The following is a 14,975-nucleotide window of genomic DNA, read 5'->3' on the forward strand; positions in this document are numbered from 1 at the left end:
AAGAAATTTATTGAAGAACTGGGAAGGCAACAACCCTGTTAGTTGTTTAAACCTCATATTTTCGACACAACCACTTCATCAAGAGACATAACTAGTGATTTAATTCTTTTATTTTCATTTATATGTATTGCATTTTAGGTCTTACTATAAGTGATATTATCCCATATTTAAGTTTAATCAACCAAGATACAGATCTTGAACAACGTTCTCTCATTTCTTTCTGGAACCTGCAACTTAATTCTTGATATAATTATCAAGACATGAGGCCCATATCACTCACCTTGGCCCACATTTAAAGATTTTCTTTACATATTCACAGGTAAAACTTTGATCCCTATTGTGGCCCCAACCTACCCCTGGGGCCATCATTTTTCCAAACTTGAATCTGCATTATGTCAGGAATAAGCTAGTACTTTCATCTTTGACCCAATGGTTCTTAATAAGATTTTCTCTATATATTTGTATGTAAAACTTTGATCTCATATTGTGGCCCCATCCCATCCCCGGGGGCCATGATTTTAAGTAACTTAAATCTGCACCATGTCAGAAAGCTTGACGTAAATTTGTACTTTTCTACCCCAGTGGTTCTCGAGAAGATTTTCCCTATTTAATTGTATGTAAAACTTTTCCCTATTGTGGGCCCATCCTACCCATGATTTTTAAAACTTGAATTTGTACTATGTCAGAAAGCTTTCATGCAAATGTGAACTTCTTTGGCCATATGGTTCTTATGAAGATTTTTAAATATTTTTTCTTCTATATATTAGTAAGCAAAATTTTGATCCCATATGTGGCCCCATCCTATCCCAAGGGGGTGGGGGGGGGGGTGGGGCATAATTTTCACCAACTTGAATCTACATGTCAGTAAGCTTTCATGTAAATTTGTACTTTCCTAGCCCAGTGGTTCTCGAGAAGAAATTTTAAAAAGATTTTCCCTATATATTTGTATGAAAAACTTTGATCCTCTATTATAGCCCCATCCTACCCCCAGGGGTCATGATTTTAACAAACTTGAATCTGCACTATGTCAGGAAGCTTTCATGTAAATTTCAGCTCTTCTGGCTCAGTGGTTCTCGAGATTTTTAAATGACCCCACCCTATTTTTGTGATTATCTCCCCTTTGAAGGGGCATGGCCCTTCATTTGAACAAACATGAAAGGATGCTTCTTACCAAGTTTGGTTGAAATTGACCCAGTGGTTCTGGAGAGGTCGAAAATGTATAAAGTTTACAGACAACTGGTGATCAGAAAAGCTCACTTGAGCTTTCAGCTCAGGTGAGCTAAAAAGGGGACAGCAATACCGGCCTTAAAATAATCAGAAGGATCAGTGCTATCACTTTTTTAAAATCAATTTCACATTTCAAGTAAAAAAAAAAAACCAAAAAACTTTTCTCCGACAAATTTTATTAAATGGCTATAGACAACTGTATATCTCAGCACAATTTCTAACAAAACCACACAAAGAAATATGTACAATAATAATGGCGAATGAACAAGATAAACTTTACACAGTGTAGAACAGCAACTTCTGATTGAAATTTCATAAAAGTTTATTCTAAAAATCAGGGATGTGTTGGACGGATGATAAGCTGATGTGCCTGATGTAATATCACAACAAAAATCATGGAATGTGTTTTTCAGATATGGAAAAAAAAAATTAAGTATATGTTTTGACACTGTTTGAGATTCTACATCTAATGCATAGGCTATGCACAAGTATCACATATTGAATTTAGTTTAAATGGCAGATCAGTAGTGTACAACCACCTCAACAAACATAAATATTTTGATGCATCATTTGGTAAAAATCTTTAATGTCATATGTACATGTATTTCATTCTCAAATGTTCAAAATATTTATGAAATACTGTTCATGTCAAATACTAATTTAATGTATTAGTGCTCATTAAGATATTAGCATTCCAAACTCAAAAAAATTCAACATTATTTCTTGGTCCCATCTAAGCAAGAAAAATAAATCCTTAGATTCCCAGATCCTTCAAAATCTAAGAGCAGGCAGAATATCTATACCTTTAACTTACCTCTAACATGAGTTAAATCTCTGTCAAGAATTATATCTTAAAGACTCGAAGTATAGTATATATATATAATTCTTGAATTTGTATAGATGTTTTTTCTTTCACACACTATGAACATTAGAATAATGTATTCCCATTATCTCACTTGGCAATTGTGGTCATACTCAAGAATCACTAAAATCATATTTTCCTAGCCAACAAAATTTCCTGTGCCTGTGTATGTGAAACCAAATGTTTATGCAGTGATTCCGAATAATGAACTACCTAATGTGATGCAAATTAACAAATTCACATTTGTAGAAAAAACCAACACAGTGTGTACAATGTATTACATATTCGTACATTTAAATAATTAATTAGAACAGTCTTTACACAATCAAAAACGGTTCTTTGGATTACTCCTTCATTTGTTGAACTGTGACCATCTAGAAAGAAAAGAAATTTATGTATCAGTATTCATATCTTGCCACATTAACCTTGCTCCCTTTCACAATACACATAAAGAACATAATAGGTCCATGGGCCTGAATGGTCACCTTTGAATATCACACAACTAAAATTGCTGATGGTGCAAGGATTGCACATTTTGAACTCTTGCAAAGTTATTGGGCTTTAGATTTTGTGACTGAAAGTGGCATTCACTCCTTCTACTGTTTCTCCATTACAAAATTATGGCCTAGAAAAATACTTTGAACTTTTTAGTAGTGACCTACCTTGATCATGGCCAAAAGACCATGGTTTAGGGTTAAAACACAATGTCTTTGTTGCCAAATATCTCTGTGTATAAAGTTAAGGCATGAAACAAATATTTCTATTTACTAGCTACCTTAACTTTGACCAATTAAAATTAATCCAAAGTTAAACACATTGGTCATGATAAAACTTTGTGCCTTAAGAATGTTTTAATATCATCACTCCATTGGAGAGTTATAGTCTTCACACATGTTTTAAAGTTGACCTTTGACCTGGCCAAATGACCTTGCAAGATCATGACAGTTTGAGCAAATGTAATGTTTGCATACATGTAAGTATGAGGTTCTAATATTTCTTGATGAGAGGGTTATAGCCTAAATAGATATTACTAATATCTTTGATAGTAGAGACAATGACCATATAACCTTGATTTTAGGCCTGTACAAATCGTTTATTCATTAGCAACCTACATGCTGAGTATGAACTTCCAATATCTTTCATTTACAAAATGCACAAATTTCAATTTTTGTTCCTCTCACTTTAAAGATGCCACATGCCTGAAGATGAAAATGTTGAAATCTGTTCAAAAACAGATTGCAATCGGTCACCAGAGTACATGCAGGTGACGTATAAATACAGATCTACCGTAAATCTGAAATTTACATGTAGAAATAATTTACTCTAGATCAACACTAAACAGAAATATTTGCATAACTATTCCCCTGTTTATCAATTGCTTTTTATTGCAGTGTTGTACATATATTTCTCAGTGAAATAGATTGGCATTATGAACAAAACATCTACTGGTAATATCTGAACAATAACCTTGTGTAAAAAATGACCATGTTCACACTTGTATATACAGTATAATTTGTCCAAACCGGCCTCTGAGTACTCCGGCGCTCTGTCAATTCCGGCCACAAAATATAGTCCCTAACATGTCTGTAACAAATCCTTTATTAATAATTCCCTGTACTCCGGATACTGCGTATTCTGTATATCGGCTGGCTTACACAGTCCCAACTGTTATTAATTAACTTAAATTATCCTTTGTAAACCGGCCCCTCGATGATACACCACCCTAATTGTTACGTTCAATTGTATTCGGTGTACACAAGGCCCCAACTGCTCGTAATTAGCTCTAATTATCGCATTTAAACCAGCCACCCCACGATGACCAACCTGTCGGTATTCGGTCGATCGCACGCGGTGTACACAAAGGGTGTCTCAAGGGAAGCCACAGGTAAGTAAAAGAGTGCAACTGGCGATGAGTCGCGATCAGTTTAAAATAAAACCTGATTTTTAGGGGGTGCACTTTTCAATTATGACAGCACTACGCACGAGGTAATGACGCCCTCCCCCTAACGACAGAGACGAGAACTGACATTAAAAAAGTTCAATTAATCGATGAATTCGATACATTCTTGGAATGAAACAAAAGCGGTAAGAATCCTGTTATGTTTTCCAAAAGCAATGTTTCCCCTCGTGGACTTCTTGGAGCTCTTCGGCGAGTCAGACAGTGATGATATGCAGTTAACACAACTCGCCATGTCCGGTTGATAACTCGGCATTGTATTAGTTTCCGTTTCACAAATTGAGACAGTTGAAAGCGATACATTTACAATGAAAGCTGGGAAAGACAAATTTTAAACGAACACAACACAAACTTGACGAACGTACATAATGTAGTACTTGATAACGGCGATGATGTAGACGAAATCGACAATTTACCAAGAGAAAATTGTGCGAATAATTCCCAGATTTTAAACTGTTTAATAAAAATTGAAACTTTTTCAAATGAGCACGACAATAAAACACTGACACTGATAGATATTTTTACATTTTGAATTCTTTTGTGATATATTAAAACGTTAGCAATCATTACACACGTATGCATAGATAGTGAATACAAGGGAAGCAACTCTCATTCTTGTCAACATTCTGCACTCCGGACTCCGTGCAAACCGGCCAATTTCTTTGGAGCCACACATAGCCGGTTTAGACAGATTATACTGTAGTAACAGTAATTGAAAATTCCACGTACATCATTGGTTGAGAATACATTAAGCTGTAGGAGGTTCCTTCAGGAACTGTCCATCACCAGCTAACTCCTCCTTCCCATTCATGGTGGACAGGATAGCATTAATATCCCCATTGCTCTGTTGCTCTTCATTCATATTGTTCTCTATTTGTTCCTGTTAAGGTATTCAATGTATAATGACCACATTTCATATCTAATAAATGGATGGTGGGATTTTTGTAATCATGGTATCATTTTGAAGGGTTCATCAAATAAAAATAATCCACCGTAGGAATTTTCAAAATTTTGTTTACTCCTTGATTTATTTCACCTAGAATTTAACATTGACGTATATGGGAAAAGCAGGTTTTGTTACAATATTTTAAAAAGAAATGATATTTTCATACAAATCTCTTGGTAGAAAGTTACATACACTTTCTCTTAATGAAAATATGAAATAAAATTAATCATTGACCACACACATTTTTAGAAAATTAGATTTTTCTTATTTTTACAAAGGGCAGACAACTCTTCCAAAAAGTATTAAGTGCAAAAAGGTCAGCTTCTAATCATTTACCAGTCATGTGAATTTCATCTGCTTCACTTTCATCATTATTCAACAATAAACATTTATGTTGATCTAAATCCTTCAAAATTGTTCATTTTCCTTTCATTATACATGGAATACCTTAAGGTCAAACAATATCATCAATAATAGTTACAGTTTTTGAAAACTGCCGATCTAGAGGTTTTGTCCTTCAAAAATTCCTTTGAATTGGCAAGAAGTGCCGGTATATCTTATTGTCCAAATTAGCGAATTTAGTCGGATACCCAACACACAGGAATGGGATTTCTAAAACTCTGGCACTATCCCCTCAATGACACAATAACCATAAGTGTGCACAATAATGTACATGTGCTGTAAAGTTATGCCAGAAAATGAAGTAAAATTGACAAAAAACATATACATGTAACAATAGGAATGCCCCCAACCCCATTTTTGGGTACTAAAATTTGTAAATTATTAAAGGTAAAATGATTTTCAAACTTAACACATCAAGAGACCAAATTGTTTATGTACAAGTGGTTTAAACTACATACATAAATGAACAACAACGAAGTGGTCGGGGCAAGGAATTCACATTCAAATACTGTATTAGATGTAAAAATGATCATGATTATGTTTTTTACCCTTCAAAAATTTAAGAAGACTGTAGTGAATAATCCAAGTGTCATTTGAAAAAGACATTTCTATTAACAAAACATGTCTATTAATGAAAAATAATAAGTATTACAACAGCTTTATCCTCGGTACAAATTAATCATATTCTCATTGAAGTGTCTTGGTCAAAGGGAGTTTTGATCAGCGTGAATTGTATTCACCATGTGCATGTCATGATCAGCTCTAGATATGATAGACGTGTTTTTTAAAAGTCTTTACAACACAAAGAAATTGTATAAGTTTGCTGACAGTTATAATAGCATATGAAAGATAAAAATCAATACATATGTAATTAAAAAGTTTAAATATTAATCTAAATATTGAAAGTAGATAATTTCTATTTTTTCTTGTAAAATGAATTAACTTATCTGCAACTTTACATTTAAAAGTTTGTCTGTAACTTAATTACAAGATATGAATAAAATGCATCTCAATGCGATTTGACAATTGATTCTTGTTTCACGGTTAAAAAATTGAAAGGACACACTTACTTTTGAGATATTTAGATTCCCTGTGGGTAAATCATCCTCTGTAATCTCATTTTCAATTTCTTCTTCCATCTAATAAAAGATTGGTTAAACAAATCATAAGTATATGACTAAACCATATATTTTTTTTAAATATACATACGCCTGTCAAATGTTTATTAATCATAGACAGATGAGTAAAATCATGTTAACTTTGGTACAACAATTGACTTCACATATATCTTCAATTGCTCCAATAACTACATTTCAAAACATGTTTCATTTTATTACATGGATTTAGATTTCATTCACATGATATAATTATTAACCATTTTGGGTTGTATAAAGAAAAAGGAGTAACAATATATTTCCACAGCCTTCTCATATTATACTCATCAAATAATCTTTATCTGGACAGATGCAATTTGGCCCTTATCAAAATGATCTTTGCATGTCCATCTGAACTCCTTGAAACACCATGGCTTAGATCATTATTCCCATGAGACAATTCCTCTATCTGTTGTACAGTGTGCATGTTAAGTCTTAACAAATTTTGTAGAACAATATACACATATTGTTTTGTAGCTACATTTCATTATTTCTTTCACTCACAACAATCTTGGGTTGTATAAAGAAATTCCCCATATATATTATGAAAAATACAAGGGTTGTTCGTAAAGTTCGTGTACAGCCTTCATCAAAACTGACAAACATTGATAAAATATATGAAACTACATGTATTATTGTTGTTAAATTCATGTTTCATTTCATTAATATGCAAATTTTCATCACAAACAAAGCACAAATAGTTCTAATTCTATCACATACAAAAAAGACACAAACTCATACCCGGAGCGATAAAATGAAAATCGTTGACGTTATCCGACGTCAAACGCTAAATACAGTTAACTTTTCTCAACGTAGTCACCATTTAACTCAACACATTTCTTATGTCGCTTTAACCAGTCATCAAAAATGTGCACAAATTGTTCTGGTTTCATATGTAAAATAACATTTAACACCGCCTGTCTCAGATCTTGCAAATCATCAAACCCCTGTCCGTGTAAAAACGACTTTATGTATGGAAATATGGCAAAGTCTCGGTTAAATTCTTTTATAAACTGTCTAGACAATTCTACTCTCTATGACAAATTTTCATCTGTCAGAATTCTCGGCACCCATCGAGCACAGACACGACTCATACTTAGATCATGGGATAAAACTTCAGTTTGAAATTCAACATTTTCCTGCAATTTCACGAACTGTTAGTCGCCAATCACTGTCTATCACATCACAAACTTCATTTTTTTTTTTTTACAACACTGCAATCTCGAAAAGATGGTTTTCCTTCACGCATGTCATCCCACAAACTGTCCCTTCCATCTGAAAATCTTCTGTGCCGCTTAAACACTAATGGATGGCTCACATTACAACGTTTTTCTGACTGTTTAAGGAATTTATGAGTTTCTGCAAGTGTTTTTCCGATGTCTACACAAAATTTTATCACTGCTCTCTGCTGCATCTTTTCTGAAAATGTCCTTTTTCGAACAATGACGATCCTGTCGTTATAGATTCAAACGTCGATTTCTCTGCCATTTCGAAACTTTGAACTTTCAAATTTTGCTGGTGTGACTTTGAAACTATTGTCAACATCATAATGTAAATATCATCTCAATATCTGCAGAATTTTACAAAATACAAATGAAATGTATAAAATGATAAACAACTTTTTTTATTAAAACTTTGCCGTCCTCTGGGTCACCATCCCAAGTCTAATAACAAAGTCATACATGTAATTATGCATTTGAAATTGGATGAAATTTTACTTTTTATAATTCACATATAGTAAAGGATTATAAATAAGCTAATAATAAATATCTATAACGCTACTTTTATCTAAATTTAGGCTTGTCCACGAACTTTACGGACAACCCTCATATGTGTATTTCTTTATGTAAAAATGATTGAATAGGGTTATTTCATTACTCTCTTTCATATTGTAAGGATTCTCTCCCTTAAAACACAAGGTTTTAAAAAATAACGCAGTATTAAGTCTTCCCCGGAAGACATGTGTCGCCTGCTAGTTCATTCTATATGTAATATATCACGTATAATGTTGAAAAAGTAAATTATTCAAATGGTTTTTGTCAGTTTAATACTCCTTTTAAAGGTTTTGAGAATTACTAAACATTCTTTAACGATAACTTAATTGAAATTGAAAGATGAGACATTATTATGCAATGGAATTTGTGGGAGAATCTGTTTGAAATTAAGACATTTATTATATGTAGACTGAATGAAAACATATGTTTGAAAATATGTATCAACCTGTTACTGTGCTCTTCAAGACAATGGTAATAACCATCAGTAATTATCTGTTGGGTTTACTGCTTAGTCTTGTTGTCTTTTTATATATCCAATTTACTGTTTCTCAAGAAAAATCATAATTAGTGCTGTTCTGAAATCACATATACTGTCCTTCAGTATGGGAATTACAAATACTGTCCTTTTGTACATAAAAATACTGTCCTTCAGTTAATCATAAAATAAAATCTTCAGCAAAAAATTTTTTTGCTGTAAAAAATTCTAAGTCCCGGCAAACAGGAAGTTGATAAGAGACAGATTCGAAAATGTCTTACACAATACAGTTGGCCACACTGATGCTCTGTGCCAAATATCAGGGAGTTGCCCCATGTGGTTCTTGAGAAAACTGTGACAGAAATTTTTTGTGACGACGATAACGCCAGACGACAACGCAGGACGACGGATAGTGATCCCTATATGTCGCCACTGCGTGTAACGCAGGCGACACAATTACCATTTTAAGTTTTAATGACCTGATTTTAAGTTGCAATTTACATTCCTCTATAGACGTGCAAATTGACAAAGTTTGTTGATTCTAGGATTTAAATCTACATAAGCCCCCTAACAGGGTTATGCCATATATGGCCATATCAACGTAATTCTAGGTCACAGTGACCTTGATTTAGAGTGTGACACACTTTCTACTAAAGATGCATTAACTGTCCAAATTTGGTGATTCTAGACCAAATAATTGTCCAGTTACAAGTTGGACAGGATTTTGCCATATTTAGCCAGATCGCCTTAATCAAAGGTCACAGTGACCTAATTCTAAAGTGTGACTAACCCTCTACACAAGATGTATCAGCTGACAAAGTTTAATGATTTTATGTCTCATAGTATTTAAATTATGAGCCTGACATGAAGTGGGACAGATGGACGGACACGATCACCATTCATAATACATTCTGTCTTAGACGGGTGTATAAAAAGCAGAGGAAAAATATCATACATGTCCATTGATCTGCATATTTTCAGCTGCTTTCTTGCTAGGAATTTCTTTGGTGGGTGTGTCCTTTACTGGGGTAAGTGTGTCCTTTACTGGGGTAAGTGTGTCCTTTACAGGGGTAGGTGCGTCTCTTTGTGGAGTTGTAGTTTCACTGCGTGCTCCCTGATCATCGTCGTTATAGTCCGGAACATAATCCTCCTCTGGTTCCACCGTTCCATCCTGTTCCATGGAACATTCCATGAGATGCGACACGGCTGTGTCAGAGGGATCATCAGCACTCTGAGACTCATCAGCATCCTCATCGTCTTCATCACTCCCAATCCTGTGGTGAGGAAGTTGGCCATAATTTGAACAGAGCATGTTAATGAAAAAATCAGGAAACAGTGAGCTTCAGTCTCTATAGATACACAGAACTATTTATGCTAGACCACTCCTACTGCAAGTTAACAATGATCTCATAAGACAGGTGCTCTCTGGTGACAAACGTTGGGTGCTCCCTACTCTCTAGAAACATGAGTAGAGTATATAATTATAACATGTACAGTAGTAGAGAAGAATCTTCTTAATGTTATGTTTTATTTTTCCAAGGCATTTCATCACAAAAAGCAGATTAACATAAAGAATTGGTATATAATCTATAACTTTTCATTAAAAACAGGCCATGCTGTCCATTTCATACGTAGATAAGCATATTCTTACTAAATTTATAAAATAAAATGTTAAGCACTTTGTCTTCTCGTGACACACACACATCATCCCTAAACTTAAGTTCTCACATGGAATTTCAAGATTTTTAAAAATCATTTATGTAGTCTCCATTTCATGGCTTATAGTGTTAACAGCAGGGTAAAAATGACAAAGGAAATTACAGGTTTGGGTTGCATAATTACTTATCTGTAATTAAACAATGTAACCCTTCCAATAGGTATGAACACTTTCTCAAGACTAAGAGGAAGTACAGTCTCTTCATAATTATGATCAGTAAAATATGAAAAGTGATACAAAATTACTTAATTAATCAATATAAAAATAGATGTTTTCTGTTACTTTTATATTACTTTGAAGTGGAAACCTGAAATATCCCATAATCAACTATTTCATGCAAATACTTAAATATACTGTTGAACTGCTGTGCTTAAAAACATATCTGATCTTTGCATTTATGTGCCTTCGATTAAGGTGAGCTAAAGAGCCTCAAAGCTTTGGTGTATCTTGTGTGTCATACCTGGTGAAAGGTTTGGTCTCACTGGGTGCCAACTCTATCTGTACAGGAGAGGTTTTGTATGGAGATTCAGTGTCTTCATCCTTCTCCTCGGAATCCTGGATACGGACTTCATTAGCTAACTCATCATCTCTTGCCTAAAATAAGTGAAATAAATGGCTAACTCATCATTTGTTCTCTAAAACAAGTAAAACAATCATCCTGTATAAACTTGCTAATCGAAATGAAAAATTACTTTGAAATTGATATGGATTCTGTGAGTACTAATTGATAAATATTGTAATCAAAATTTAGAACACTATTCATTTCAAAGCACTTATTGCCTTTCAAATACAATTATCAATCAGTTGTAGTAAGTTAGTAACCTTGACCCTTGATTTACATTCTTGAATATTAATATGGATTTCTCCATCCTATAAATAACAAAGTAAATATTTAACAAGAAATCATCTACAATCAATTTGACTAAATATATTTGATGACTACTTAGTTAAAGGTTCTTGAGCTATTGGCTGGACAAGTTGCTATGTGAATGCAAAAAATGCCCTGTGACCTGAAAATGAATAAGGGTCATCTCATGATCATAACCAACTTACTAATGAAGTTTGATTACTATTATCGGAATAAGCGGCTTTTAAGTTATCTTTTGGACATCACCCCAATCGCACAAATGTGACCTTAGCACCTGAAAATCAATTGGGGTCATCTACTAGTCATAAACAACTTGCCCATTTTGAAAACCATTGGACAAAGGGTTCACTAGGTACAATTCTGACAATGACTGCTATTTGCATGCTATAAAACCCTGTTACCTTTGACCCAAAAATCAGTAAGAGTTGTCTACTAGTCATGACCAACCTGCCTATCAAATTTGATGGGCTTTGAACATATGGTTCTCTAAGTGATTGTTCAAACAACATAATATTCACCGAATGAATGGCATACAGATGCAACACTATATGCCCTCTTCTTTTTTTCAAATTAAAAGTCACAATACTGTCCAGATTTGAACAGAAATAATTCTTTTATCCAAAGATCCCCATGCTGCAAGAATTTAACATAAGACAGCATTATCTGTGAAGTTTTCACTAGGTACCTTTCCGAGGTCCTCCTCCTCCTCTTTATCATTGACCCGGACAGAGGAGTTGAGGGTTTCCTCATCTTCATCTGTTACTGTCTCTGTGGTGTCTGATTCATCTGTCTTCATCAAGTGGTTCATCTCCGTTTCATCATGAAACCCAGGAGTCTATTAATATTTGATAACATATTTACAAATTCTTGTCAGTCAAAGAATACAATAGAACTGCACAAGGTTTCGTTATCAAAATAACATGTAGTTCCATTATCAAACTTCTTATCTTCTACATGATTTTTAATTACATCATCACAAAAAAATCTCAATATTTTGACTGACCTGTGTAGCCGTAGAGCAGTATTCATCAGCAGAAAAAGAAGCAGGTTCTCCCAGTCCCTCCATCAGTTTAAAGAAAGCCAGCTCATTAAATAGAGCTTCTGACATGTCCACTAACAGGTCCTCTCCACATTGCCTCATCCTGTCAAAAACAGAGCTAATGCATACATGTACTTCTAACAATATATAATACAATATTACCAAGGAAAGTACACATAGAGCACCTCAAAAGGGGGGTGGGGGTGGGGGGTGGGGGTGTCAGGAAAACAAACAAGAGGCTATAAGTATTTAAATATTTCATAAAATTTGCTGGTCAATTCTTTGCAATTATATCAAGATAACTACACAAATGAACAAAAAAAGTAATGTTATGTTTTCATGGCAATTTAATGTAGTTCCACCCTCCTGTGATGTCAAAAAATTTCACAAAGTCAATGATTTATTAAGATTTTTGCATGACAGGAACATAAATTTTGTTGGAGTCTTTTTCAATAGTTATTGTAAAAAATCTTGTTAACCATAAAATATTTCAAAAGTCTAAGTTGTATATGAATAATCAATTATATGTTTCAAAGCATTGAATCCAAGGACAATAACTCTGTTTTTATAGAATCCTTTATCAAGTCCATAATGCGATAGATTTCCTTTACTTTTCACAAACATTTTGTATATATTTTTTAAAGAAACAGTTTCATGAAATTATTATGAATACTAGTATTATATTGTTTTAACCAGTTTTTGTGAAATTTTGATAATGTTGCTTAAGGAAAATTGCAATTTTCTGGCGTTGATAACAGTTACATGTGTGCTAATTGATAAAAAATTTATTAATATCGCAACATGCTACTCTATAAATTTTATTTGTTACTAAGATGTATTATATGAAGAATCAACAATCAAATATAAGATTGAACCTATATTCTAGAAGGGTGGAATTACCTTAATTGTAAAACAAGGAGATATGAGTAAATTACGATAGAAATAAAATAAAATCAATATGTGCTCCCAGGGGTGCATGTGCCGAGTTGCATGGGATACATTGTAAAATCAGGAATGATGTGGTATATTTATAATTGTGAAGAACTAATTTCAGTTTTAAACTTTTCGAGTTACTTTCCAGAAACCATATTTGTCTGAAGTTTTCAATCTATTTTCGGTCACTGTGACCTTGAAATTTGACCCCTTTTCTCCAAAATCACTAGGGGCTTTGCTGGTATCCAACAATATATCCAAGTTTCATCTGATTCAAATTAAATTTTTTCGAGTTATCCTCCTGAAACCAAATTTTTTTTGTATTTTAAATCTATTTTCGGTCACTGTGACCTTGACCTTTGACCTATTTTCTCCAAAATTAATAGGGGTCTTCCTTACCTGGTACATAACAATAACTTTAAGTATCATGTGATTCGGATGTAAACTTTCTGAGTTATCATCCGGAAACCAAATTTTTCTGAAATTTTGAATTTATTTTCGGTCACTGTGACCTTGACCTTTGACCGTTTTTCTCCAAAATTAATAGGGGTCTTCCTTACCTGGTACCCAACAATATATAAAAGTTTCATTTGATTAGATTGTAAACTTTTTAAGTTATCATCCGGAAACCAATTGTTGACCGCATAACCAAACCAATAACCGAGTTCAACTTTGTTGCAACTCGGCTAATAAAAATATTGTAATACTTCGGGGAAATACCATGGCAAGAAACTTTTGGTAATACCCATTCCCAATATGCCCACTATGGTCCGTCCTAATCCCAGGTGTCATAATTTGTACAAATGTGACTCTTCAGTATATAAGAAAGCTTACATGCACATTTCAGCTTTTTGGTCAGACATCTATTTCTTGAATAGATATTTCAAACACCCAATTATTTCCTTTTAGAGAGGGACATGACTCTTTACATCAATTAAAACACAATCTCCATTTTCAAAAACAAATCAAAAATAGACTCAGAAGCCCCTAAGTGCAGCGATATACATGGAGTCACATCAATTGTTAAGCTTTCCTTGCAGGAGTACAAATGCAAAGTGAGGTGAGAAAAATCTGCATAATGACTTTGCTATCTTAGGATGTAGATAAGTATGAAATGAAAAGCTCATTTTCTTCAAATATATAGTGTATAGATGAATATATTTCAGTTTCAATATTGAAAACCTTCACTTTGAAATACGGAAATTTCATAAGTAAATCAGAGGAAACTTGAAATGACATTTCAACAAGCGCATTGAGTGAGCCAGAAGAAACATCAAACTACTGCACCTCTAAACCTGACTAACCCTGTTTTCTGGCTTTAATTTTATATGTTTTCCCTACTGGTTATGGGGAAAGTGCAATATTTCAAGTATGGCCATGGATATTCCAATTAAAAAGGAGAGGTGGGGCATCCTAACCTTACATCATACAGTTTAAATGCCTGCTATGTGAATGGTGAAGGCAGAAAAATTTATAATGAAATAAATCAATGATAGACAGAGTGTGGGAATTGACAAGGCAAGATCATGGATACTTACAGACTACAGATTGGGCCAAGATAGCTCAAACTGGTTTAATAGTAAATCTGGGTTTTTTTACTTATAAAAAATACTGCAATGT

At 33.7% G+C, this 14,975-nt stretch overlaps 1 protein-coding gene across 8 annotated transcripts in view; it reads right to left on the reverse strand.

Annotated features, from left to right (window-relative positions):
* Window positions 1-1,383: 1,383 nt before the first annotated feature.
* The window catches only part of LOC125681125 (pericentriolar material 1 protein-like), a 50,963-nt gene continuing 37,371 nt past the window's right edge, over window positions 1,384-14,975 (reverse strand). For all 8 annotated transcript variants that reach the window (XM_056154055.1, XM_056154049.1, XM_048921060.2 and 5 more), the window contains 7 exons: window positions 12,387-12,525; window positions 12,069-12,218; window positions 10,976-11,109; window positions 9,754-10,072; window positions 6,465-6,533; window positions 4,776-4,926; window positions 1,384-2,463 (listed from right to left, as the gene is read on the reverse strand). In XM_056154055.1, the coding sequence (XP_056010030.1) occupies window positions 4,795-4,926; window positions 6,465-6,533; window positions 9,754-10,072; window positions 10,976-11,109; window positions 12,069-12,218; window positions 12,387-12,525 (943 nt within the window). In that variant the 3' untranslated portion in view covers window positions 1,384-2,463; window positions 4,776-4,794. The remainder of the gene's footprint in view (window positions 2,464-4,775; window positions 4,927-6,464; window positions 6,534-9,753; window positions 10,073-10,975; window positions 11,110-12,068; window positions 12,219-12,386; window positions 12,526-14,975) is intronic.

This window comes from Ostrea edulis, chromosome 2 (genome assembly GCF_947568905.1).
Source record: "Ostrea edulis chromosome 2, xbOstEdul1.1, whole genome shotgun sequence".
Taxonomy (NCBI): Eukaryota; Metazoa; Mollusca; class Bivalvia; order Ostreida; family Ostreidae; genus Ostrea; species Ostrea edulis.